The sequence below is a fragment of the Hylaeus volcanicus genome, chromosome 2 (assembly GCF_026283585.1).
Source record: "Hylaeus volcanicus isolate JK05 chromosome 2, UHH_iyHylVolc1.0_haploid, whole genome shotgun sequence".
In the NCBI taxonomy this organism is placed as follows: domain Eukaryota; kingdom Metazoa; phylum Arthropoda; class Insecta; order Hymenoptera; family Colletidae; genus Hylaeus; species Hylaeus volcanicus.
Window position 1 is genome coordinate 7,807,149 of NC_071977.1, and position 27,988 is coordinate 7,835,136.

General features: G+C 46.3%; 2 protein-coding genes and 1 pseudogene across 2 annotated transcripts; 1 reads left to right on the forward strand and 2 right to left on the reverse strand.

Annotated features, from left to right (window-relative positions):
- Positions 1-119: 119 nt before the first annotated feature.
- Positions 120-4,615, forward strand: LOC128884894 (heparan-alpha-glucosaminide N-acetyltransferase-like). Its single transcript, XM_054138561.1, has 11 exons — positions 120-1,262; positions 1,332-1,465; positions 1,556-1,671; positions 1,870-2,032; positions 2,149-2,353; positions 2,408-2,581; positions 2,717-2,838; positions 2,906-3,066; positions 3,246-3,420; positions 3,482-3,594; positions 3,917-4,615. The coding sequence occupies exons 1-11, from the start codon at positions 1,143-1,145 to the stop codon at positions 4,096-4,098; spliced, it is 1,665 nt and encodes a 554-aa protein (XP_053994536.1). The 5' UTR covers positions 120-1,142; the 3' UTR covers positions 4,099-4,615.
- Positions 4,384-22,441, reverse strand: LOC128884897 (uncharacterized; annotated as a pseudogene).
- Positions 22,442-24,052: 1,611 nt separating this feature from the next.
- On the reverse strand, positions 24,053-27,160 carry LOC128884859 (transcriptional regulator ATRX). The gene is made up of 4 exons (XM_054138517.1): positions 27,113-27,160; positions 25,361-26,542; positions 24,817-25,240; positions 24,053-24,735 (listed from the first exon to the last, which is right to left on the reverse strand). The coding sequence occupies exons 1-4, from the start codon at positions 27,158-27,160 to the stop codon at positions 24,053-24,055; spliced, it is 2,337 nt and encodes a 778-aa protein (XP_053994492.1).
- Positions 27,161-27,988: the final 828 nt, after the last annotated feature.

The window sequence follows — 27,988 nt, forward strand, 5'->3', positions numbered from 1 at the left end:
TCCATCGGGTGTATTTATAGATTTAAAAACAGGACGCGGCGATAATTTATTCAAATCACAAATATGCAAGGTGCCCGACAGGTTTCTAGGCAAACTTTCCTACCATTATTCTACGGTTAAAAATAAATCACAAATACAATTAGCTATCTATCTAAAAGTGACAAATCAATTTCTAGATGGACAAACAGATATTGATTCGTAATGCAGACAGTAACGCTGTTATCTCTAAGTACGCTTCAACTATACAACGATATTGTAGGAAATAAGAACCGAAATGTTATTTCAGATAATTGTTTTTTACTTTCATTTAAAATTTGTTAACAACGTTTATAACACGAAAATCCACGTTGAATGCATCGATCGTGAACGATCCTTACTGCGCCTCAAGGTTGTCAAAAAGAAAGTCGCGTCGAGCGGGATCAAGCGTGCGCGCATAGTCAGCGACCAGGTAAAATCTCACCTGTTGAATGCCAGGTGAAATGTCAGTCGATGCACCCACGTGATTCGCGGCGATTCAGCTAGCCGCGCGAACATCGAGAAACTGTCGTGCCACTTTAGCGCCGCGAATCCGTAACGTAATATCTGATCCGATACAATAAAATCGATCTGCGAAACGTTTTGTCTCGCTGGACGAGCAATCATCAGCGTACCGTTAGCTGTGCGCAAGATTATAGTCATTCAAGTGTCGTCGGGATTCGAGAACGCATCAGGTACGATTTCCCGAGGATCCACTTGCTCGTTTTTCGTGTCGTTGCAACGGGAAGCTGTAACGAGAAGTATCTCTTCACATTTCTTTCTCTAATTTCACGAAGTTTTTCAATGAATACAGTGGTCTTCTTCTGAAAAGACCTCGGTAAACAAAATTTCCTATTAACAAACGTACAGAATTACATTCTGTACGGCGAGATTTTTCGTGACGGCGCGACGAGTATAGTATTTCTTCTTAATCGACCACTTAACGGAACAGTTATACAAAGTAATTTGGATTTTGAGCGTTCTACTTTCTCCGGCCGTTGCACTCCAGCAGGTGTAAAGATTCTACTTAAATTAAGGATGCGTGTTAAGTACCCCGCCGTCACTTCTCGCGCGACTTTCGGACGACTCTGACGCGAATCGCTTCTCTGCTCGCAGACACGGTGACGATGGACGAGTTGGGCTGCGATCTCGAGAGCCTGAAGTTCGACGAAGCTTGTTTGCGTCTGCGAATCGACGACGAATCCCCGAACGCGTGGCTTTATTTGCTTTCGTCCGACTGCGCTGCGGTAATTTGTCGAATATCGAATATACTGAAATTCGTTTAGACATTTTGCGAATTAACTCATTCGTTGCAGTGCCCTTATACTCGGACCAGGCGAATCGCAGCTAATTCAAGTTCCAGTGTAACGATCGACACGGTCAGATCCACGAGTTTGAGGGTCCTAGACGCTGAGGATCCCAGCGAATACGTATCCGTAAAAAACACTAGGTAAAATTTTATAAATCTGTGCTTTTTAACGTTTTCTATTCCTATTGGTATCGTTCACGCTTACCTCGATAATACGATTTCGCGTTCCAGTAAGGTGATTTGCGAGCTGACGCCGAATTTTGGGCAGTTTGGCGTGTACGAGTTGTCGGTCCAAAACGGAGGCTGCGACGTAACAGTCGTCCATGGACCGACTTACCCTTACACAGGTAAGATTACATTACTTTAAAAGTTATTAACCCCTTGACCTACACGTTATCTACCGATTGCTCGGGCCATAGTAAACGGAAAGGTAGGAAATCCGAACGAAGTAACACGAGTCAAACTCGTACTTATTATTTATGGCTCAAATTCCTTATCGCGAGTCTAAGCGTGCAAAAGGTCATCTGAAACGTAACTTCTTTCAGAGCTCATCGTCATTCTCGGAGTATTGGTGCTGGTCCTGTTTGGTCTGTCCAGTCTGAAATCCCTATGGCACGTGTGCAGCAAGAAATGCATGAAACGTCAGGTAGACGAAGCGACGAGGCAACTCGCGAAGCGTCGAGTGAAAGCAATCGATACAGTTCGAGGGTAGGTCCTTTAAAGTATACAAACCGTTGTTCGTTTAGCACAGCGTTTATCAAAGTGATTCTCCCTAGCTTCGAGCAGCGACATATCTAATATTTAAGGGATCTTTGTTGTCGCAGGGCGAGCACTCTGATGATGATATTCGTCAATGGCGGATCCGGCGGTTACAAGACTTTGGGCCACGCGACTTGGAACGGTTTGCTACTGGGAGATTTGTTGTTCCCTTGTTTCATATGGATCATGGGCGTGTGCATCCCTATAGCTTTGACTAGTCAGTTGAAACGTACGATACCAAAGCGCACCATACTGTACGGGATCGCCAAGGTGAGTAAGTGAAAATTTACTTTGCCCGCGTACTAAATTTTGCATTGTCTACAGAGGAGCATCCTCTTGTTCTTGATCGGAGTATCGTTGAACACGGTGAGAGCTGGTCCACGTCTCGAGATCATCCGCGTATTCGGTGTTCTCCAACGTTTCGGTATAACGTACTTCATCGTCGCAGCGTGTTACCTCTGCTTCTCGCCTAAGAGACCAAAGAAGGTACAGGTGAACGTACGTACATTCAAAGCCGAGAAGACAGGCACATTCTGCTTGTATGAAATACTGTAGGGTGTGCTATCTCCGTCTCCTCGATCGTTTATATTTTCGCTATCGATGACAGTCCTGATCAACATTTATCGTACATAGTCTCCGATGTTGCGCGGGGTGCAAGATTTCCTTGTGCTGATCCCTCAATGGTGCGCGATGGCCGTCATCGTAGCAGTTCATTGTGCCATAACCTTCTGTTTGAATGTTCCCGGATGCCCCACGTATGTACGTATAATCACATGAATAACATTCGTCACCTTGCGATACCATTTAACGAATTATTGTTAGCGGATACCTCGGGCCCGGTGGTCTCCACGACGATGGGAAGCATTTTGACTGCGTCGGCGGAGCGGCTGGGTACATCGACAGAACGATATTGAAAGAAGATCATTTGTACCGTCCGTCTAGTGTCTACAACTCTGGCCCGTTCGATCCGGAAGGAATTTTGGGTATACAGTATTTTCTAACGTCGGAACATTCGAGTTCTCGTCGTTCCAAAAATGTTAGATTATATCATTTCTAATTGTATAGAAAGAAAATTTTAGCTTAGCAGGAATTTTGACGATTATTGGTATGACAGTGAACGTGTAAAGCGAAATTTGTAATCGAACGTGCTTCGTTTGCCAAGGTACTCTTACGACAACGTTTCAAGTATTCCTTGGTTTACACGCTGGCATAATTATGACGTCGTACAAGGATTGGAAAGAGCGCGTCGTCAGGTGGCTGGCGTGGGCAGCGTTTTTCGGATGCATAGGTTGCGTCCTCCACTTCGCCAACGTGATTCCAGTCAACAAAAACTTGTGGTACGCGTCCAAAAAAGGTGTCGGCATGCGCGAATCGTAACGTTCGTTGTATTTTTCACAGGTCTCTGTCCTTTGTGCTGGTGACGACGTCTTTCTCTCTCGCTTTCCTGACCGCGTGTTATTTACTCGTGGACGTCGTTAAAGTCTGGAACGGTGGGCCTTTCCGAATCCCTGGTACGCAGTACTTTCTCAACATTGCGTAATACAATTTCTTAACAGCTTAGCAACTTTTAAGAACTTTTTGTGCAGCCAGAGATCGAGTCACGTTTACGCTCTATTTATATCGGTCGTTCGGGAATGGTTTGGTCGTAAATCATTTAAATTATTTTGTTTCGGTTAACCGGTTGTGGTTGAGTAGTAGTTTTACGACTTTCCTTTTAATCTTTTCTTATGAAAATCAATCACGCATCGACAAACGTTTGTCGCGAATCTTCGTAGTCCAATGGCTATTGTTTTCAACCAAGTAGTAAACTAATAACGCGGGCTCGATTTCCAGGTATGAATGCGTTATTGCTGTACGTCGGGCACATAGTGTGCTACAAAATGTTCCCTTTCCACTGGCACATCGGAAACATGGACAGCCGCGGTCTTCAATTGCTGGAAGCGATTTGGTGCGTCGCGTTATGGACGATCATCGCGTATATCATGCACAAGAAGCGAACGTACATCACTCTGTAAATTCTGGTGAGAATATCGAAAACGCATATATCGCTCGTTATCTCGGTCATTATTGCACGAGCGATAATTGAACGGAGGTTATCGTACCGTAAAGAATAAAGTGCCACTGTACTTTCCTTCTGTAATGTCTTGCCAGTGTGTCGCGAGTGTTTACCAACAGAATGGATTATTATTTTATATAGCTTTTAAAACTGTTACTACAATTTAATAAAGGAATTGTCGAGGATAGATCGATGTTCTGTCATCGAGAACACCGCAGATTGACTCAAAGTGAAAATTGAGGCGATCTTTACAAATAATTTATTTTACACAACTTACATAAATAGCACAATGACGGATCGAGGTAACGACAGTATCGATACAAACATACTTTCAGCCGGTTACTTCGCGTCGATCTCTTTTCTCTCTAAACGAAAAAATTGATACACGAATGTCACAACGAGGCATTGAATTCTACGTAAACAAACCGCTCGCATGATTCGGGTTCGGATTGTTCAGCCGCCGATCGACACTGACGCTGTTAATCGTTTCGCGAAAAAATGTTCATCCCTTAGCAATGCGCACACACCGTGGGATTAGAAAAAAGTGAGAAGAAAATAAAAGAATGGACGGGGAGGTGGGGGATTGACGAGTCCTGTCGGGCAACGATCACGATGGACGACGAGAGACACCAGGGACATCGATAGCCGTCGTTTAAACAATTGCTACGGATCATCGTTGTAAACAAAATAAAAAATAATAAAAGAAAAGAGAAAACACACTAGCAATGCCATGTTTCCTAAGGAGGTACCCGCCTTTGCTCAGTAATCAGTTGCATCGGGACCTGAAAAGCGAGAGAGACAATTATTAACATTTATCACGGAATCATCGACGAGCTTCGTACAGGATTGCGCTGCTAAGAAATACTGGCGAGCATGTTAACACGCTTAATACAATTCCCCCTGTTATCTTTTTCTTCGAACGAAAAGTGGTTCCAGGCGAAAAACCATTCCGCGAGTCGATTCTTTCTTCGGCACGACAGTAGTTGCGGCTCCGATAACGATGACGGTAGTGTCCATTTTCTGTGACAACCGCGTTAACGATTCCGTTTGTAAGAACGAAGCCGATCGAGGCAGCGAATTACATTAATGTGCAATTTATTTGAAGCGTGAATTATTTCAGCGAGCATCTACCGAGCGGTTGCTATCGATATAATATCGATCAACGATCAATTCGTTAACCCTCCATAAACTCTTCGTGAAATACAATCATTGATAGAAAGTATATAATTCGAGTTACAGAGGGTTGAATTCAAGCTAACGATTCGATTTGACCGTTCTGTTATCGCGCGGATCTTTGATCGAACAAACGATACGTACGTTAGTACAGTGAATAATGCATGCATATTCACGGCTGCTGTTATCACTCAAATGCACAACCAAACATGCACGACCATTTAATGCGATCACCTTTTTTATCCATAGTATGCCAGATTACTAAACCGTCACGATAGTATTAATCGAAACTATCCAGGTTTGTCGCGTTAAAACCAGCTTTTATCCGAGGGATAAACTACACCACGACAAAGTTTTTAAAAAATTTGAACATGATGTAGTTCGCACATCAAAATGAGATGTTAATTATAAATTACAGTTGTCGTATGAAATTTGTTATAGGTGAAAGAACGTTATATGCGCCATTGCAAGTAAATATGTTCTCTGCTCATCTTTTATAAATAACTATCGCATCACCGTAATTTTTCTGCGAACAGTACGCTATCGTTGACCCCATTTCTTATCAATCGATGATATCAACGTTCGAGTCTTTGAATCGCATTTTCAATAAAAATAGAAAAAAGAAAACGTTAATCATTAAACTTCCAAAGCTATTTCAAAGTTCGCATAAAAAAAAAACCAAACAATAAAAGAGAAGAGTTAATCGATCCAAAACAAATCCAGTCGCGTCGAACGATGGTTAGTGACAGATTTGAGCAAAATGTAAGAAGAAAGGTAGGAGAAATACTAACAGGGCGGAGGGTACATTCGCGAAGTGATACTGAAAACAACAGAGACAAAAAGAAAACTAAAACAAAACGATCACCCGTGGACGGGACACGTTCGCGCCCATCGAGGGCAACGCAAACGAAAGATGCGAGTACAGAAGAAGGAGGTGAAAGAAGATGAGACAGAGTGAAGAAAAAATAGTAGATTGAGTGCTCGCCATTGGTTTTAAACGGAAACATTTATAGTCGTGTCGAGCGTAACGAATACAGTTAACGTTCTTACATCCTTGAAATATAGGTTAAAAAAAATGCTGCAGAGAAAACAAGATTGGTTGGAACAACCAGGACTCCGTTCGAGGAGTACCGAAGATATACAGAGTGGAAGACAACAGGTGTCGATAATTTAAGGGATGATTTTGCCCGTTAAATTAAAATGAAAATCAAGAATTGACGAAAGCGCGTTGGAGGCTTCGGGTCTGAGTAATTAATTACTGAACTTGCACGGAAGGAGTGTCTGAATCGTAGGGACTTATACTACTCCCGGACGCGCGGACGTCAGCTGCCTCGCAGCGAGAGCAGTAGAATAAGTCCCTACACTCCAGACACTACGCGTACCTTCAAGAATAAGAATTTCGACAACTTTTGTCCGACACCCGCCTAACAATCTACTTCTAATTCATCGTATTTCGATAACCTAGACTCCAAAGACGATGCTGAAACATTAAGTATACAGGGTGCTCGGTAATTGGCGGTACACGCGATAAGGGGGTGATTCAACATGAAAAAATAATTCGAAATATTTTCGACTTATTTTTTAATACTGAATCACTCCCTTATCGCTCGTACCACCAGTTACCGAACACCCTGTATAATAGCTATGCTCGAGACGACTGTACTCGTTTCTGTTCCAGAGTGAACAAAAATCCAAGATTGGAAAAAAAAATGAAATAAAGTAAAGATAGAGCGATAGATGAATATTATGGAAACGATATGTACCGATAGAAAAAAAAACCACGTAGCCTGCGTAGCCCCCCCGGGCCTAGTCAGCCCAGTCTTGCGAATCTAGAGAAAAGTTGCGCGAGGCTCGTTCCGTGGACCGGTTGCTCGCGGCCAAACACGGCCTCATTCTGGCCCGGGCCATCAGCAATGGTCGGTTCTCAGGTTCACGTAGGACGTGGGATTGGATGGTATCGGGGAATCGGTGGTTTTTCGCGTTCGCAACGCTTGCGGCACGCTCTTGGTGCTCTTGATCCGCGGACAGAGTACGTTCACCTTATAGGCCCACGGTGGTCTCCTGCACTCGAGGACCTTGAAGGCCAGGGATGGCACGACGTCGTGATCGGAACACGTCGGAGATTTGCTCGTCTTCCACGCCTGATAATACGCGTCTTCTTTGCAGACGGCGCGCTCCTGCCTCGTCAGAGGATGCGCGTGACGGAACACGTCTCCGTTCTGGTCTGGCACCCTCTGGCTGGCGTTTTCCGCCTCGTGAAGCCTCCGCCAGGACTGCTCGCAGACGGGCGAGTAATCCGGCGAGGTTAGGCCGCTGGAATAATTGGAACAGTAGCTCTCGTCGTAGTTGAACCCGTTGCTCCTCAGAGGCAGGCTGAGGTACTCCCTGCTGGTAGTCGAGTCGTTTACCTTCTCCGCGTCCTCTTGCAGGACCGAGTCGTCGTTCAGAAGCTTGAACAGCCTCGAATGCGTCTGGGTTCTTTGATACTTTCTGATGTTCTTGGACGAAGTGCACTCCGAGTCGGTGTCCACTTCGGAGATCATCCTGCTCATGTCCGACGTCACGCCGCTGTCCTCGTCGTCGGTCTCTTCGCGCGAGTTCTGCACGCTTAATAAGTGCTTCGGTTCCTTGTTCGTTTTCTCTTCTTCCTCGTTCCCCGCTTTTTTCATTTCGTGCTGCTCTACTTGCAAGTTCGCGCTCTGAAAATTCTTCGAGCTGTCCCTGCTGGATTCGGCCGTCCGCTTGCACTCGGACACTACGACTTCCGGCTTCGGAATGTTCTTGCCGCAGTCGCGCGTCTCGAGGCTGTTTTCGGCAATTTTCGCCACGTTCGACGATTCGACGGACTCGCTCTGTTTGCTCACCGTCGCATTCTCGCCGTTGCACGCGGACGTATTCGCGTTCACCGTGCGTCCCTCCTGCTCCTTATCGGATCCACCGTGCGTCCCTCCTGCTCCCTCCTTCCTCGCGGATGTTTTCCTCGATTTGATCGTGAATTCCGTTTCGACGGTCTCCTCGCAGTTGATTCTGCCCAGCCTAGTCGGGATCTTCCTCAAAGTGAAGTTCACATGGGGCACCACAAGGTCTTCGTTCTTCTCCGTCTTGGTCTCCGCAGTTTCCTCTTTCTGCCTCTCGTTCGCGTGATTCTTCGTTCTGCGTTTGCCATCGGACGTGTCCCTCTTGACGGTAAAGTCTACGGTGGTGTCGTTGTTCACGAGAAAATTCGCGGACACGTCGTTGGTTTTCTCGTGAGTCCTGTGTTCCTGATACCTCGAACATTTCCCGTCGTCTTTGATCCTCTCGGGCTTGATGGTGCTGTCGCCAACGATCACCGTGGTGACGTCCTCGTTGTTCTCCGATACGGAGAACTTGAACCTCAACGGCAAACTGACGCTGACGGTCGTAGTGTCCGTATCATCGGGAGGATCGTCCGTGGCCTCGATGGGCGTTTCCTTCTGTAGTCGAGGACTCTCCGACTCCCCGTGTTCCACATCCTCGTAGATCACGCTCAACTGATGGGGGAACGCGGTGTTGTCCGTCTTCCCCGAATCGCGGTCGATCTGCTCCTCTGCGTCGGAATCGCAGTCGGTGTTGTTTCTCTCGGACGAGGACGAGGTGGGATCGTGTCTGTCGTCGCAGGATTCCTTGCTCGATCTGGTTCTGGTCGCGTTCCTCTCGGCGTCCTTGTCGAACCTGTGAGGATTCAATCCCGTGGAGTACGCCAAGTACGAGTCGGAGTCGTCGCTGTCCGAGGAGGATGTGTCGTCGACGTTGTTGTCGCTGCTGCTCTTGCACGACTCGGCGACGGACTCGTTGTCAGTTTGGGACTCGGAGTCCGTCGAATCGCTGGAATCGCTGGTGTCTATGTACGTGTAATTCGGCACGGCGACGTTGAGGCTGTTGCCGTTGGGACACGTATTGGTCTCCAAACGATTAGGCTTCTTAACGTCTCCGTTGATCGGTGGTGCCATCATGGTCTCGGGAATCTCCTCCTCGTCGGTTATGTTCATCGCGGTAGTGCAATCGCTATCCTTGCTGTTGGTGCTCGCGGTCCTGGACATACTGTTCGCTCTGCCCCATCGAGGCAGGGCGTTCAGAGTTTCTGGATCCTTCGAAGGTTTGTCTTCGTTGCTTTTGTCGTCTGGAATACTCGCTGCTGGGTCGATCTTAGGTAACGCGACGTTATCGATGCCTTGTCCGCAAGCGTGGCTGTAATTGTTATCACTCTGCGGCGGCACTGAGACGACGCATGGCGGATAAACTCCGGCATACGTGTCAGTTCGGCTGTTCGTTGCATCGTATTGAGGATAACCTGTGTAATTCTGATTGTATATAGGGAAGTAAATGTAGGCTGTGTTTTCGGGTTGACAAGGATAGGAGTCGTTCGTGACACCAGGATACGGGAGAGGGTAGTAGCCCCACCAGCCACCCTCGGGACTCCAAAATGGAGGCGGACAGGGAGGGAGGAAGACACCCTGCTGATTGCCCGGCATGTTATTCTCTGTTTGGCAGGTGTAATCTGCTTGACGATTTTCTTGCGTGGCTACAACAAACAGCACAATGCATTCAGACAACAAGTTCAACTGTTCCCATTTGGGGGTGTGGTGTGGTCTTGCGTTCTTCCCTTTCATATTGTATATTTTTTTTCATCGTTCCTTTTTTTCCTCCCAATTTTCCGTTCGTTTCGCTGTTTCTCCTCGCGCGTCTTAGACGTACGGTAGACATTTACTTCGCGATAGGTAGACTCTAGGAACGAGTGCGTTCTGAAGTCCATTTAAAGTAACTCCTCTGTCGGTGACAACTCGTTGGTATCCGGTTCGGAGAATAAAGGGTCAAACATTGGAAATGTATTTTATTACAGCACAGAATGTGCTTTCTTTTCAAGTATTAAAAAATAATCGTCCGTACCAATTCGATGGTTCGGTGTAGACCCAGACGACATAGCAACAATACAAATACATTTGGTAATATTGGCCCTTCATTTCAGGGACACCCTGTGCAATTGTAGTTGCTTTTCGTTGAAAGGGTGATCTCGTGGCAAGGGGTTTGCGAAACTCGCGATGGGAGTGCGAGGTAAATGTCTAACGCGAACAAACTTCCGGCAAACTAGAAACCGAATAGACAAGCGAGGTGACACGAAACTGGAGCATCTGACGGCAAGGATAAGCGACGTGTAATCGGACGGTTACGAGAAAGAAAAAAACGTGTGATCCTGTGTTCAAAGGAAAACTATCGAAAATTTCGTCAACGCAAAACCAGCTCGCCGATGACTTCCGACGGGAGGATACTCGAATCGAACGGCATTTCCCCGTGTAAAGCGACGGTTACGTTCGAGAAGGAAAACATGCTCGTAATATTTTGGACGGAGTTGTGTCGAGGGACTTTTCATTTTTCATTTACACTAAAGAGCGTAGATTTACTCGAAGCTCGATAGATTCGAAGCTCGATAGATTCGAAGCTCTTTGTCACGGCCTCGACGTTCTCCCCTGTATCATAGTCCAAAATATTCGTATCCAGATACATGCAAGTGATCACTTGTAATTACAGTAAGTCCCAGCGATAGTGAACACGTGAAATCATTAATATAACATGCAACATTCCCGTTAAGTACCCAGTCCATTCGTAGCTTGGCATACTTCCGTATTAATATCTAAAGACTATTCGTGTACGACGTGGCTATATCGAGACAATCGTACGACGACAAACGGACAGATCAAGGATGAGTACTACGGTACTATCGAGTCGATTATAATAGATCGACGATTCACCTACTAAACAGTGTTTACGTTACGTTTCGAATAACTCGCGTTCACAGTCAGCTCCGATAACAATCGCGGCTCAATTTCGTCCACGGAAACAAAATTGCTCCGTGGTCCGATACTCGTTAACACCGAGGATGTTGTTCATAATTAACATATCGAAAATTGCACATCGCTGTGATTTCGCCTTCGTTCGACTCGCGAACGTTCCCCACGCTCTCTGCCCGGAAATCGACCCAAAACGCCCAAGGAATTTTCGTTATTCCTGTGAACACAGGATTCGGGAATGTTCCAGCGACGGCACGCAATGATTATTTTTTCAGTTTAATCATTAATTATTCATTAGAATGGTGAGACGCTTGTCACTGAACATTAATGTACAAAAGGGTCAATAGAAGCTTTTTGCGATTAATCTCATGGACGAGTAGCGTGTTTGGTTTCCTGCGTGAATTATGACGTGTGTATACGCCGAAACAGATTACGTATCGAGGTGATTACGATGGTTAAAGTTTCGTCTGTCGATACTCACCGACACTCTCCGGCGCCGTCATCGCTTGCAATATCCTGAACGATCGCGAGGGAATCGCGCTGCCCATGTATTTCTTTGGTTCCGGAACCTGTTGCTCGCTCGGCGGTAGGTTCGCTTGTGACTCCTCTGCAAAGTTCACCGATCGAATGAGTAAACAGTTGGTGTGACGATTTTTCTTCGACTAAAGGTTACTTACCAAAAGTCTTCGAGTTTCTATTCTGCCTCTTATTTACGGCGGACGGTGGTCGTGGCGCTGTAACACACGCGTGTTCATTCTTACTTAGTACATTCTATCCATTTCCATTTCTTCAATTATTCTTCTATCCGTGATAAAACCACAACTAAATTTAAAAACGTACTTGTGGGTGGAACAAGGACTTCTCCCGAGTCCGTCATAGTCTGCAAAAAGCGGAAAGCACGAGACGGTATCGCCGCACCGCGGTATCGGGGGTCCTCTTCTTGATGGAGGGAAGAGTCGGTGTCAACTGTAAAAAAAAAAAAAGGAAAGCGTGACGTTTGCTAATAGATCAGAAGTCTAGAAAATCTGAAAAGCCTACCCTGTTCTTTGAACTTGTTCATCAGAACCCTGTCGTCGTCCGACAGCTGTAGTTTACGAATCAGCTCTGAATCGACGTCGTTCGGCGCGTCCGTGTCGGTGATTTTTTGCAGAACACGGAACGATCGAGACTGAACTGGTCCCGTATCAGACTGCATGGCTGGCGGTGGTCCGCGTTGCTGTACCCTGTTAACGATCGATCGATGATCTCCGTTGATGTCAACGCCGACGAAGACTGACGCGGTTAGAGGTGAAATGATATACTGGTGACTTACACTTTCACGGTTTGATTCTCAATGCTCGGTGCGTTATTCCTGACCGTCGGTTGTGAGTACGAGACGTTGGAGGCTGGTCCTCCGACTTTTTTATCGCTGCCTTCGATCATAATAGGTATGACGTAGCCACCTCCCGGGGATTGCACGGGTTGCGGAGGCGTCACCGGTTGCTGTTGCACCTGATTCTGGCCTTGGCATTGAACAGGCGGCTGTCCCCATCGCTGTTTATGGTGAGGACTCGGTTGCTTGAACTGGTGGTGACCTGGTTCGGGCTTCACGTCGAACACGGAAGGTCTGTCCTCGATCTGGAAACGAATTGTCGCGTGTCAATCGCAGAGGTCCAACTCTAACTCTAACTCTGAGACTCTGAGACTCTGACAATGGCTATCGATAAAGAAACTCACGCGAATCGGTATCACGCGTTCCTGCGGTTGCGTTTGCGGACCGGCCTGCTGCGTTCCCGGAGGACTGGAGAACGGACGTTTCTGTTGCTGCTGTTGGTTGAACTGAGGAGGTTGCTGCTGCTGCTGCTGTTGGTATTGGTATTGTTGAGACTGCTGAGACAGGGGTCTCTGCTGAATCGACTGCTGCTTCTGCTGAGTTTGTTGCCATTGTTGCGGCGACGGTGGCTGCTGTTGCATTTGCTGAACCGACGTGTAAACCGGCGGTGACGTCGGGCTATCCGGTGACGAGCTCTGCTTACCCACGTTCGAGCGTTTCGCCCACTCAGGCAATTCCTCCTGCGGCTTATTCTTGTTCTGTAGCCAGGGCGTTGGCGCTTTGGCCAAGGTCACTTGAGTCGGCGTGCCTGGACTTTCGGGGCTGCTCGGTTGAACCGGAATCGTCACCATCACAGGAGTCACTTTGGCCTCTGCTTTGGTCACGGGTTTCGCTGGCTCCGACTGCTTCTCCGGTGCTGGAACTTTCGAGGGAAGTATAACCTTCTTTTATAAAGAATCTACTAGGTTTGCCGCTAATATTTTGTAAAGTGTTATTCGTAAAATGCTTTCCCCGTGCTTGGATGACACAGTTCCCTGTGGATTATACGTGTCACCCGAAGATTCTCGTCATTTATCAAGGGCGATCTATTCGTGCGAAGCTGAGGAATCGTCTACTTGGGTTTTTCATCATAGCGAACCGAAATCCACTTACCAATCGATGGGATCCTGTTGGCAGGCGGTGTCGGGGGTGTCCTAGCGGAGGGTGAAGGTGGAATATTGGTTGGGAAGACTGGAATTGCTACTTGAGGTTGAACGAACAGATTCACCCCAGCGTTTGGCGCTGGTGTCGGTTTCGGTTCGAGTGCCGATTTCGGTGGGCCTTCGATGCCCTCGTCGTTGGCGTTTTTCGCCACTCTGCGTGCCATTCGCGGGCTTCGTATCTGAGAGAGGTCCAGCTTGCCGCCCATTCCTGGCGTGTAGGTGAACGGCTTCTTGTCTTTCGTAAGCATCGCGTTCTGAATGGCCGCTGGTGGCTCGTAGGCATCATTGTTAGCGATCTGCGGCCTCCTTATTGCTGGCGCCTGCGGATAAAGACGAAGGAAATAACATCTGCGAATGCCTTTTACATTCGACGACGGTTCATCAACAAAAATTCATTCTTTCTTGTTTACGATGCTTCAATTATCCTCGAAACTAGTAACCTTCGAATTCCTCGATAAAATATTTTTCGTACACAAAGTGAAAATACGAACGTAAATTGTACATCAGGTTACGGTTATCTGTCGAGGCTTCAAAGTAATGCAATTTTTATCTTTCAAGGCTTCAGACTAACGCTATTAACCAACAAACTTGAACGTATAATTCAGAAGTTGTTCGTATTTTGTTCGCTATTAGAAATCTTTATCTAGATAAGAATTCTGTCCATCTCTGGATGTTCCTCACCATGCTGAACTCTCGGTTCAGCAAAAACAAATCCACGAAAAAATCGCACGGTACGTTCAAGCTCCGTCGAAGAAAGCGATAAGACGATGTTTCCTGTTATTTACACTCGACGATACATCATTTCGACGGCGGACTATGACATTCGCTCGCGACGAGCAACGAACGCGGACTGACGTAGCTCGACTTACCTCCACGGTGTTGATCCTCATGGCCGGCACCTGGCCAGGTGCTGGAGGCGGTGGCGGCGGTGGAGGTGGTGCGGGACAAAGTCCTGGAACGATTAGCGATTTAGTGGAATGCTAACGAAGGCCTAAGTATGCGAGCCCTGCGCGTCCTTTCCGTTGCGCCTTCGGACTTTCGACGCCGTTGTGTTTGCCGGAGGCTTACAGCTGTCTCTGGCTCTTTTATCTCGTAAGATTAAAAATCTGTTTGCAACGACGACCAGTTTACTGACAACGGAACCCTGTGAATAGTAACCCGAGAAAAAAAAAACATTCGGAAAACGTGAATGTTTTCGCTTTCGACAGTCGTCGTATACTTAACGATCGATTAGCCTCTTCCGAAATTTGGCATGGCGCAGGTATCCGTGTCATCGCCAAAACGCGACACTGGTCGTACAACGAGTTGTATTACGCGACTTTTACTTAACTCTGGGTTTATAAACATTTTTTTCGCGAAACTCCCGCGTTGCGCAAGGTGTACATTTCGACGATGTGCTCGTTCCTCTGCGATTCAGTCGATAGCTGTTTCATGTACAGAGTAAAGAACGTCCGAGAGAGAACTTCTACGTGTCTGGGTTATTTTTGAAAGCGCGAAAGCCTTGCGAAAGTTCCACGATTCTAAAGCGCACGCTGCAGCGTTAGAAATTATCGCTCGCGGAACTATTCTTTTTCCGAGGTCGATCGAATCTTTCGCCTCGTAAGCGTTTTATGGCAAGCGTTAGTTATTTGCACGCGTCGCGCTTTGCACGTCTCCGTCGATCGTTTTACAGGCAACGAAGTCTCGCGAATGTAAATAATTACTCGCAGCCGACGCGAATATACGTACCTGTCACTAGACCGTCCGAATTCCTGCAAAGAGAATACGCTGAATCAGTCACGGAAATCAAATGCATAACGTAAAAACATCAAATAAATTCTTAAACTAAAAGGGGCAGCCTCGTATTATATATATTTGATATATTTGAGCAGATACTCCTAGATAAACTCGAGCAATCTTAGACATCTCGACCGTCCATAAGAAATGCGAGATCGATTCGAGAATTCGATGCCAGCTTGGCGTTGAATGCAATTGCAGCACGCAGGATTGCTCGTAGGATCGCCAATTACAGGATAGGAACACACACGTGGAATATGCGCGAAAAGATACCCTGCGAGATTCGCTCTCGCCTTGCGTCCAACCGAAACGCATACCTGCCTTATCTGTGGAACGTAGTTACTCGAACGTTGAGTCACATTGCTCGTATTGGTATTTTAGTGCACCTACGTGAACCACGTGGTATTCGCAAACATACCGATGCACGGGCCGCTGTCAAAACGGACCGTTTCGATGGCTTTACGGCCGTGTAGACGGTCGCGTTCCAATTAACGTTTTCGAGGACGTAACTCCTTTGATGCAGGCCATCGAATGACATAGTTACAATCGAATTTAACTATACAAGTCTTAATCGAGCTGTCTATAAATCAACTTTGTTGTGGGCTTACAGTTGAAATCGTCGAACCAAAAGACGAATCAGCTATTGCGTAATGTTTTGACTCTTTGCAAGCACTCTAAACGTACAAGTGAAATTAAAAGTAAGTCACTCAGATCTGGGTAATGTAGAACACCTAAAAGACTAATCTCTACAAGTTCTTAATCGAAAGCTCGAGTGGTGAGATTCGTTCCAAAGCACCAGCTGACACAATAATAAAGAGACCCAGGTTAAAAATACCTGCACACGAAGCGAACGTCGATGCGCAAGGTGAAATTTTTACACTTCCACGGCTGATGTACTTGAAATTGAGTCACGACGATGCTTTAATCGCAGAGCACACCGTTTGCTACCGTTCGATCGCCGCGTCTAAACTGCTTTTGGAGTTATCAAGGAACGGACGGCGAACGGTAACCTACATTGTCACGACCGCGAGTTATCTTTCGATGACTAGACCGTTCTTCGTTCCCCAATCCTTTTAAGGAAGCTTTCCGTCTGGTGGAAGGTTGCCTCCTTAATTACTTTCCGAATCAGCGGCCACGGTCGAGTTTCGATGAATTCACCTTAACGACTGATAAACTGAACTGTACCGTGGCCTGTAATCAGCTGTGGTATATGGCAGGAATATTTCTTCGGATTCGATTCTACGCGTCAAAACATTGGAAGACGATCGAGACAATGCCTATTTTTATTTTCGAAGCAAGCTTTCGTAGAGTCTATCGAAGTTGGTGGAAAATAACACAGGGCCAATAGACGCGGCGGGTGGTCCAGAAACTATTACCGCCTGGGTATCTCCGAAACTGTGGGGGTCACGGTATTAGTCCAGAATATTAGGCCACACCTTACGGGCAAGACGTATCATTCGATTTATAAAAGTGAGGTACGATTGATACACCCCCCTATGATCAAGAAATTATTTAGGTACTACAAGTTATTTATTCGATGACGTGAGATATGTTCGTGACACGAAAAGTGGCCAGAAGTTATTCCACTGATGAAACAGCGTTTAGTTGCGATTGTGCTGATACGCTATTTAAAGAGGCGATATTTTTACAACGGTTTCAAGGAGGAGTCCACTACTAACTGCTCAATATTGATACAGCTCTATTTTTACTATTCGCACTGTCAGGGTATCATCCTCACCAAGCGTTCGTCTCTTTCGTCTATTGGGTGATTGAACCTTTCAAAATAGTTGCGATAGTTTGAAACTTGAGACCGAGCGAATAACCAAAGATCATTCAAATTTCGTAAACGAGTCGACGAGTTTCAAATCTTATAATATTGCTGTTCTATTTTAGATGGATCAACAAGTATTTTCTAACTGTAAAACAGTGTAATTAAAATTAAAATTAAAATATGTTAACATTTTGAACACCGATAATCTACATAAAAATCCACCTGTTTTAATAATAGAACTTGTGGAGAACAACGCGAATCGATGACGCTCTTACTTTGGCACGTCGATCGTGACATGTGGCGTTCAGTTTTGTACGTGGTGCCGGCTCGCTTGATTTTCATGGAAAATTTGCGAACTTTCCATAGACATAATCGTTGGGAATCGTTTGCACATATTATAGATGGCGTAGACGTGTCGATCACGAGTAACCCACCACTAATTTTAACGTTGAATCACGCAAATGACGTCACCGTTATCGCCGCTGGAACAGTGAATCGTAATTCTCGGTGGGTGTTCGACTTTCTCGAGAAGCCTATCGAATGTTTCCGCACGTTTTCTATTTGAAACTCGAGAATCCAAGAACGAGACGATGACTGCTGGAAAAAATAAACGTTGAATAACCGAATCGACTCATGCTCCTACACGTACGCGACGCGCGAGGTGAAATTTCAATTTTGTGGCGATGGTATCTCGTTCCATCTTCTGTTCTAACATATTCAAAGATAAAAACAAAGATTGTAAAAATCCAAATATAATTTTCTTCCATTGCGATTAAAGGTAGAAGGCCTTTACGTTATCGAATAGACTTGCCCGTAACATAAAATATAAAAAAGGAAAATGATTCGTTAAATAACATCATCGATTTTCGTTAGGATCAAGGCGATCATCGAGATCTGCTGGTTATCACGCGTACCGCACGGAAGCGAAGTCGTGCGTGAGATCACGGCTCGAAGATCTCGATGGATCGAGACGAATCGACCGCGATCCCCGGCAAAAGCCGAACTTTCTCGGAAAAGCTCGGTCACGGCGAATCGAAGGCGCGATGTCGCGATGCTCGGAACCCAGCCAACACAGGCCGTGGCGCGTACAAGTGTATTTAGGTAGATACGCGAGGCGGAGTTAAATTTAGCGAGGGTCGACCTGCGCGTTACCGCGCCGCACAAAATGCTTCCGATTATTTTATTTTTAAGATTTCGACGCCGCGGTTTTTCCGCGGAAGACACCTGACGGTTCCCGCTAAAAATGAGCCACGAATTCGCAAAATAATGAATTCCCTCGCAGGCATGCGAGTTCACTAAACAATTGGTTCTAGGGGTGCGGGTATCTCACGTTTGACCCATGGTCTACTTCTACCCGCAGAGACAGACTCTTCGGTGCAATAACTATACTAAAATAGTTAGTTACTTTAATTAAATACAAGAGAGAGACTCTATAATTCAAAAGTTTACTCCAGTAAAAGTCGAGAAAGCAAGAATGAGGTTTCACCAGGTGGACCCGGTGGACGAAAAACGATTCTACACGCGTTCTCGACGCGAAAGCAGTCAGTTTCGTGAAAAGAGGCGCGGAAGACGTTTGGCGCCGCGTCGAAAGAGAAAGCGGGGGCCTGCATAAAGGGGCCTTTCGTACGATCGACGGTGAAGGGACTCGGTTGGCAGTCGAACGATTGAAACGGACTGCGAACTCTGCCGAGTGCACGACTGGTCCTTCAGGAGGAAGCTTAACCCTTTCCGCTCCGAATTACTCCGAAATACTCCGTTTTATTTGAAATTTACTTTCAATAAGGCAATGTAAATAAATAAAGAAAGAAAGAAATTCGCTAAAATACCAGTTTTATTCTTGTAATTTTCTAGTGTATGGTATCTCACCAAACAATTTCCTTTCTTATTGATTTTGACATGAAAGAATATCGAGTGGGACTCGACAAAGGAGCTCCTGAGATAAAAACTGATGTCGCGTTAAACTCGACATAGGAGTGCAAAGAGTTAAAGCTTCGAGGACTGGAGCTTCGCGAATCGCTAGTATAAATCGACCTTTAAACAGTCCGGTCGGTGGACCAGCGTCGAAGAGCGTCGCGCGCGATACACGACGCACCGTTAAAAATACCCCGAGTCGGCCGGTCCACCGCGGCACGTGGCATTGAACAATTTTCTTCTATCTTCTTGACCAAAGGGTCATTCACACCTGCGAATTTTCCTGATGACTAGTTCGTTTCGAGTTCCTCGCGTCGCGTAACTCCACGCGACGACCGGAATCGTATCGAGAATGCTAATGGCGGGGACGCCGAGCAAGGTTCCGAGACGTTCAAAATTGGACGATTCGTAGGCGTGGACCTAGAAACCCGTCGGTGTATTTCCATCGCGTCGAACGTTCGACGATCTTCGCGTCGTCTGAGAAACTCGCCGCGATGGCCCAGTCCCCAGGGACCATCCAAATGTAACGAGTGGAAGAAAGTCGAATAAAGATTAACGTATAGACAATCTATACACAAATTATATACAATTGTTCCATGCGTTATTCAACTCTTCTCTTCTCGTCGGACAAGTGTATATACGTTACTATCTTCAGGTGACCTAACTACGAGTATCGACAGTCAAGTTCTCGATAGTTTCTACTCATGCGCTAGAGTATCCAACCTTATCGAAACCTCGATAACGAACCATCCACAAAGTCTCTGCACCTACGCGAAGGATAAACGCTATCGCGTCGCGTAACAAACGGCGGTACCTGTTCTTAAATTCAAATACGAATATAAATCTAGGGAGAAAGAAAGAACGGAGAAGCTAGAAGGTACTTTTTTAAGCGAAGCAAGAGACTATAGAATTCGATGCATCGAAGGAAGAAAAGCGCGGAGGCATGTTTATAGTCGCCACCCACGATGAGATTCTATATTCAAGCGGATGAGTAATCTCACCGGGCAGCTCGATGAAATAATCGATGCATCCAGACCGTTCGATTACCTCTCCCTGTTCCCGACGCGGCTACTTCAAAATTGAAGGTGCAAGATCATCGACACCGTTCGACCAACCTTCGCGACTATATTTATTTTGCCTTTATCCTACGAATCGTCGAAAGTGTCCTTTGTTTCGAACTCGAAGTCGACCATAATTTTCTCACGGTTGGCTAGGTTCCTCTATATCAGTGGTGCGCAATGTCGAACCCTTCCTTCTAATTTGCCGCAAAGTAAGTATATATGGAAGTTCAAAAACCGGCACGTAATATGGAGTCCGAATGTCATCTCTTTTACTTCGTTTTCAATTAGAGATTAGAATGTATCGCGTTATTTTCATCTTTATTCGAAAGTTGGCCTGCTGAAAATGTTGTTTCATGTTATTTGGCCCGGTATCGAAGAATATTGTGCACCACTGTTCTAGATGGACACCCACGCCCGATCCAGTCTTGGACGTCTCGCTTGGAACGGTATACGAATTTTCGCAGAGCGCATAAAAAAAAGGATATTTTGGATGTTAGTCAGCTACGCTCGAAATTTGCGTCGCGAAATACGGATCGTTTCCAAAGTGTTCGATACTATAGTGGCGTGTAAATGTTTTTGGATCGTTATCTTTGTAGCTCCTGTAGGAACTTTCCTTTTGTTTTCACTCCAAGGAATCTATACTTAGACCTAATTCCACGAAATTCTAGTCTGACGATCGTTTACAGAGATCCTAAATAATTTCCTTGAGTCTTCTGAGACGTTTTGTCTACAGACTTAACAATAATTGAGAGACAAAGTTACAACGACGAAGCTACTCTACACGATGACACGATGCAGAAGATCCAGGGCAACCATGTCATGAAAATATGAATGATCCAAGTGTTCTCAGCGGAGTATCTCTCCGTTGGTCGTTTCGATGAATACATCGCGGCGTTTTCCTCTTCGACAACGAAATATAGGTCGAGGAGCTCTTTCTTGGAACCGTCGCAAGGCCTATCGTCAGAACTGCCATCCTCAAAGAACGAGTTCCGAGCGATTGACCATTTTTGACTTGGTCGCATCACGAAAAAAGATTTTTCTTGCAGTTTCTCAGAGCGCCGATACGTATCAGGAAACGACGCAAAAATCGACGATGAAAGGTAAGCAATGCTTGGACTCGAATATGTTATTCCAAATACGCAGCTAAATATATAAATATGCAACGAAGAGCTACTTTAGGTGAACGCGACGGGAATTACACGTAAAATTGAAGTATATGGCAAGAAGATAATTATACTGCTAGAAATATAACGATATCGTTACGGACCTGGTCCGAGGTGCTTAATTAAGATAGATTATCGCAGATGCGAAGCGTAAATAAGTTTCTACGAATATACCGCATAGGACGTAACAGAGGAAGCTCTGTGCGTGACACCATGCGCGTGAAGCGAGAAGATCCCGACCTTTCTCAATCCCCTAACGTGCTCCAAAAAGCTCCCGCTATTTCCGTACAACCTGGAAACAGAGAAAATCAACTGCGCAGATTACCTCGGTCAGCGAAATCGCGACGACCGCCGTCGCCCCTAGCGCTTGGCTTTCAGCATCTCTTACGAAACGCTGTTTACTCGAGGACTCGCAAACCATCTCTGAAGCAAACCTGTCCGCGAAAGTAGCTACGAAGAGGGCGTCTAATAGAGAACCGTTCGCACCATGTTCGCACCGGTGCGATAGATCGGAGAACCAAAGAACACTCGAAGCCCGAGGAAGCGAAAAAAGTCCTCCTGGTCCGTGCGATTGGACCGCTTTCGAGCGTCGAATCAGGAACCAGTTTCATCTATCCTACCATTTTGGGCAGCCAAGGAACACGACGAATCCTTGAGAGAACCTCCAACGGTCCGATCTTCTCGTCTCACCAGTCACAATTCAACGAAAAGCTCGAGCAAACTTGTTTCTCAAACGTTACGCGGTCTGAACTTTAGGGGACGGAGGAGCTACGGTTAGGGGCAGCAGGGAAAATCAGCTCAAACAGTAGGGGAAAATCCAGTCTTACCCCACGAACGCCGATGTGCTCATGTCGGATAATCTTTGGTATCCGCTGGACGATACGAAATCCGGTGTCCCGGGTGATCTCGCGCCGCCTCGTGCCGCTTTCCACCAGCCGATAGGAACCGGTTCTCTCTCTGGTCGTGGTTGTCCCTCAGAGGTCCGTTGAGCGTACGAGGAGGTGGAAGGTGGCGGATATGGAAAGGGACGAGCAGCACCGATGCCGACACTAGCGCGCGCCCGCTGCTACTGCGGCCCGTCGATCCCTTGGCTCGCGGATCTCTGCTCCCAGCCGACCGCCATTCCTCTCCGTTGTTGCTTGATCTCGCCGATGGCCGATGGCGCGTACGGACGAACCGGTGTTTCGATTCACGCGACGCCTTTGTCGCCTTACGCTTCGAAATCCCAAGAAGATGGCCAGAGGAATCATCTAATTAGAATGCTTCATCGCTCTACGCTTCGAAATCCCAAGAAGATGACCAAAAGAATAATCTAGTTAGAGCGTACCTGTACGCCTGACCCGATAAAACATCCAGTTTGTTTCATAGAGCACGCTACGTTACCGAGTCTTACTGACAGGATGCACCGCGTTCTTAAAAACAGAAATGCACCAACACTCGATGACTTTTGTTTATTGTAAGTAGTTGAAACGGTCTAATAAGAGGTCTCAAGTGTGACAGACCTCGTACTTTGAGTCAAACGACACTGAGCTCGATGTCTCCGTCTATTTACATATCAGAGAATTCGATCTACTCTCTGTACGTACTCTGTACATCGTTTCATAATAACGATAGCATCGCAAGGATACCAAACACCATGCCCTGTGCACCAAACGATGTTTCCTTTCATCTATACGAAAACAAATGATTCCATCGTGGAAAGCTGGATTCGTTCCAGCCGATGGACGATGTGCTCGAAGAAAATAATGGCGCCGATTAACGCGGTAGGTGATTTCTTGCCCAACAAACAAGCTCCGAGTAAAAACGGCGTTTCCTGATCTGGTGGTCGCGATCGCGACGTTTCTTCATTCAGCGTTGGTTAACCGAGACGAAAAACAACGCCGGGTTAACTCTAGAAATTTACGCTAACTCGCATCGTTCTCGTATCGTCGCTTTCTTCTCGCGAAAGAGCGATAAGAACCTCGTCGACTCCGTTTTCCTTGGTTAAAAACCAAAACGCGAAATTGCCTGTCGTCAAAGCTCTGCCGCGAGCGAAATTTCTAAACGGCGCGACGTCGAAACCGCGCTCGATCGACCATGAAACGCTTAGCGCAATCCAATAACCAACGAAACATCAATTTCACTCTCGTTTAAACAAGAAACAGTTTAATCACAAACCGTACAACAATCGAGAACAGCTTAAATACTAAATAACGACAACAGCGTATCGTCGTTTGCTGCTTTACGGAGTGCCCGTCAGGCTATGTAACGATTCGTAACACATTGTTGACCGGTCATGAGTTAACTTATGTTTGCACTTGCATTATCTATTTCAATTTATGAAACCCAGAGCGATATAGAGTACAATCGCAAAAGCCTTGCTCATCGTGTTATGTAAAATATTTGATATTCATTACGCTGGTAAAATATAAATAAACTTTATTGGAGTTTATTTAAATTGTTTTAATTTCGAATTCAATTACGTAATAATAGCCGGCGACAAGTCGATTCTACGTAAAACTGCTGGCCAACAATGTGTTAAGTGTACGCGTCGACTACGAAACCTTACGAATTCGATACAAACACTTTAATTAACAAGTATTTCCTTAACAAAATCAATGAATACCTACGCAACGGAGCAAAAAGATAATCGTTTATTTATGTCTTAATAATGGTCTAATTAACAAGCTTCGAGTCTACGAAATCGAAGAAACCTAAAAGCGATAAAGCACCAAAGCTACCAAGAACGTATGCTCTCTTAATTTCTACCGGACGCCACAGCCCTATCGAATTCCTTTTCGTCCTCGGAAGTGCTCAGCATGAACGCTGGAAGGGTGATCCCGAGGATTTTGTCGAAGACGGGCTTGGTCTCAGCGACGTACTCGTAAGGCTCGACTTCCTTCAGCTCTTCCTCCTCCTGTATCGCGGGTTTCTTCTTCTCGTGAATATTCTCGCTGGCCGAAGCATCCGAGTCGAGGGGAACGTTACCCACGCGTCTCTCGATGATGGTCGACCTAGACATCTTCTTGGTAGGCTCCTGGACATCTTTCGACTCGGTGGACTCCGCCTTGTCTTCGGCAGCTTCGTCAGCGGCAATGAACGCGCATTCCTCCTTCTGGAAGCCTTTCTCGTCCGTGCACTGATAGCAGGTCATTTTGTTGCGCATCAATTTCTTGCAGTTCGAACGATCCTCCTTCTGGAACTCTTGTAAGACCTTTTGTATCTCAGCTTTCTTCTTGAAGGCCTCGTAAAAGTCGGCGTCGATTTTCTTCGCGGCAGCTTTCGTCGTTGACTCCTCCTTCGCCTCGGATTCGGACACGCTAGGGGAAACGAACTCGCGATACTCCCGTTTAGGGTTGCTGTTGGTGCTGTAGGGTTCCTTCTCGGAGGAGAACCCGTAGGTTCGTTGTTTGTAAACTGGTTCAAGGGACTCCTTGTTCTCTGATCCTTCGAAAGATTTGTCGTCAGTCTTGGACGATTTACCAAAGGACTCTTTGTACACTGGTTCGTGGGATTCTTTGCTCTCGGACTTTTCGGAGGACTTGTCGTCTGTCTTGGTTGGGCTACCGAAGGACTTCGATCTGGTGTAGGCGAAGCTCTTGTCGGTTGGCTGAGATTTGTACGAGCACTGCTCGGAGTTGCTTCCCGTCTTAGGGTCCTTGCAGATCGTACAGGTCATGGAGTTCTTCTGTACCTCTTTGCAGTTGCTAGGCTCGATGCTTTTGGCGACCTTCGCCGACTCTGACTTGGACTTTTCGTATCCGGAGAAATCGTCCTCGTCCTCTTCCGAAGTGGACTTGAAGTCCTCGGGAGTGGTTCGACGATAGCTGGAGCTGGGCTCGTGGTCCTTGAAGTACAAACTCGATTCGGGAGAGCGGCGTTTCTCGTAGAAGCTTTCAGGAATCGAGTAGTCACTGCTGTATTCTTCCGGTTCGCTCCTCTGTTTCTCCGAAGACTTGCTCTGATAACTTGGACTCTTAGTGTCCTCTTCGTCCTCCTTGCGCGAATCCTCGAAGCTCTTGGACCTGTCGTATTTGTACCCCTTGTCGTCAGGCTCGCTTCTCACTTTCTCCGAGGATGTACCTTGGTACCTCGAACCCTTGTCGTCGTCTTCGTCCTCTTCGGACGAACCGCGCGGATTCCCAATGCTCTTTGACCTACTGTATTTGTAGACCTTATCGTCGGGCTCGTAAGTGTACGAACACTTCTCGTAATTGGCTCCCGTCTTGGGGTTCTTGCAGACGGTGCAGGTCTTCGAGTCCTTTTCCACTTGCTTGCAGTTTTCGGACGAATCCTTGGATTCCTCGGGAGTTCGTCTATCGGGTTGGTCGTTTTCAGGACTCGAGTGTTCTCTGACTGGCTTGGTGGCGGAGTAGTCTCGATCGGAATGCTCGGATGATTCCTCCGCGTCCTCACGATCGGACCTCTCGATATCTTCCTCCTTCGTTCCTCCTCTTTCAGGGTTCTTCAAGGCGCTGGATTTGGTGTACGCGTACTTCTTCTCGTTAGGTTGTCCGACGTAGGAGCACTGCTCGTACTTCCCGTTGCTCTTTGTGTCCTTGCACACCATGCAGACCATGGAGTTCTTCACGACCTTTTCGCACTTCTCGTCCTTGTTTCTGTACTGCGCCGGAACCTCGTCCGTCGCGTCCGTGAACAGCCTGTCGCTGAATCTATACGGGCTTTCACGTTTCCTGTAACCATCGGAGCCTTTGTATGGATGGGATCGTTTGCTCCTGAAGCTCGATGGCGTCGAGAACACGTCCTCGACGTTGCTGGAGTCGGACAACGGTTGCGACGACATGTAGGAGCATTGCTCGTAGGTGGCGCCGTTTTTAGGGTTCTTGCATTTGTAGCAAACCACTTTGTCCGGCCGTTTCGCCTTTATCTTTTGGCAATACGGGAGACCAGACTTCAGCACGACGTCCCTGTACTTCTGAGAGTCTTTCTCCGTGATGGTATAAAACGGAGATACCATCTTCTTAAAGCTCTTGTCCTCTCTGGGCTCCCTTTTAGTGGCGGATGCTGTGAACCACTCTTTGGGTTCGCGGAAAGGCTCGACGGAGTCGAAGTCCAAGTGTCTCTTCCTCAAGTCTGAAAATCGACTGAAAGACGGCGAGTGCTCGGAGGACGCAAAGTCTAGGGAAATATCGTGGTCGGTCCATGGATAGTCGTGGTCAGATTTGAAGGATTCCTGGTGAAATCTTGCGTTCACCGAGACGCACAAGATTACCACTACGAAACATACCTAGAATAATTGGATACTTTTATCGAAGAAACACAATTTAGGTTGACATTTTTAGAAATATTAGCTAACACTCCTGCGAACAAAAACTTGACCCTTTCAGACCTGAATTATTTCTTTTCTGGTACCAATGTAATTTAATTTTTAATTTAATTTAATTTTTTCATCGAAGAAGTTTGTCTAAATTAAATAAGAGATGTGACGTATACAAATAAATTTGTCATCATAAATAAATACATGTGTAAAGTTCATTCATGTACATATTTGTAATGAAACATTAATTTGGAAGCAACGAATCTATCACTTAATTTATGGGACTGACTGTACACAAAAAAAATCCCAATAGTGTAGTTTCAAATCACAATAGTGTAGTGTGTGTAGAAATAAGGACATTCGCCCTAAACGATAGTGTTCGAAATTTTTAAATTTTGTATCCTGAATTGTGAATGCCAGGTCTGAAAGTGTCAAGGGTGTAAATACTAGGTATACTACTATATACAGAGGTATCTTCTTTCAGCACCGTCGTTTAAAAATCGCGAAGATTGTGTTTCGAGTAGAAATGAAAAGGGTTACCAGGTATCGCTGGCAACGGTAAGGACGATCGACCTTTGACGGAGTCATGCTGCTAATCCACCGATCGTGAGCTTAGTACGTTTCCGGTTCCGGTTCGACGAGCCACATCACTTTCCCATGAAATGATCTCGCCTTCGCTCGGAAAGGCTTTATATTGACTTCGTGATCGAAAAGGACACACCCCACCTTCGATAGCCGCGGACGCAAACGGCGCGGAGTCAGTGAACACCAGGCGCGTTGATCAGAACGATTTGAATCAGCGACCGTAAAACAGTGCCGGACGTTGTCCGGCCGCCTGTGGCGTCTGATAAAATTGCGATTTTTGCCTCGTTAAGAGCAAAAAGGGTCACAGTGGCGACACGGACGTCGATTCCAATCTGGACACAAAGAAAATCATTTCTTGCTAGCAAGGGGCACTCCCCTGTGTTTGAAAGTTATTTTTCTTTCGACTCCTTGTTTTCTATTTTATTTTAATCGACCGGAGATTTTTACAGGGTCTACGGGTTGGCACTCGTAGGAAAGTTACTCGAAGACAGAGGGAAGCGTTCGGTGCGATATTTGTTCTTCGACACTAGTTTAAGAGGATATTTTTTTAAACGCTGCATCGTAGTTGTCTGGACGGAGATAAAAGGCGACGTATCGAGTCCGTCACTGCGACAGAACTTTACGAATCGGAACGACACAGCCCACCGATTGCTAACTGCTCACTTTCATTTATGCAATTCCGTTACCACGATCAGACTAAAAAGTATGGGACAATAACCCGCAAGCACGATCGATCTTCCACGAGGCTCCGTCGCCTAATATTTATTTAGTTCGGTGGCATATTGTATTTGTCCTCTGGAAAAAAAAATCAAACGACACGATAGTTGGCGA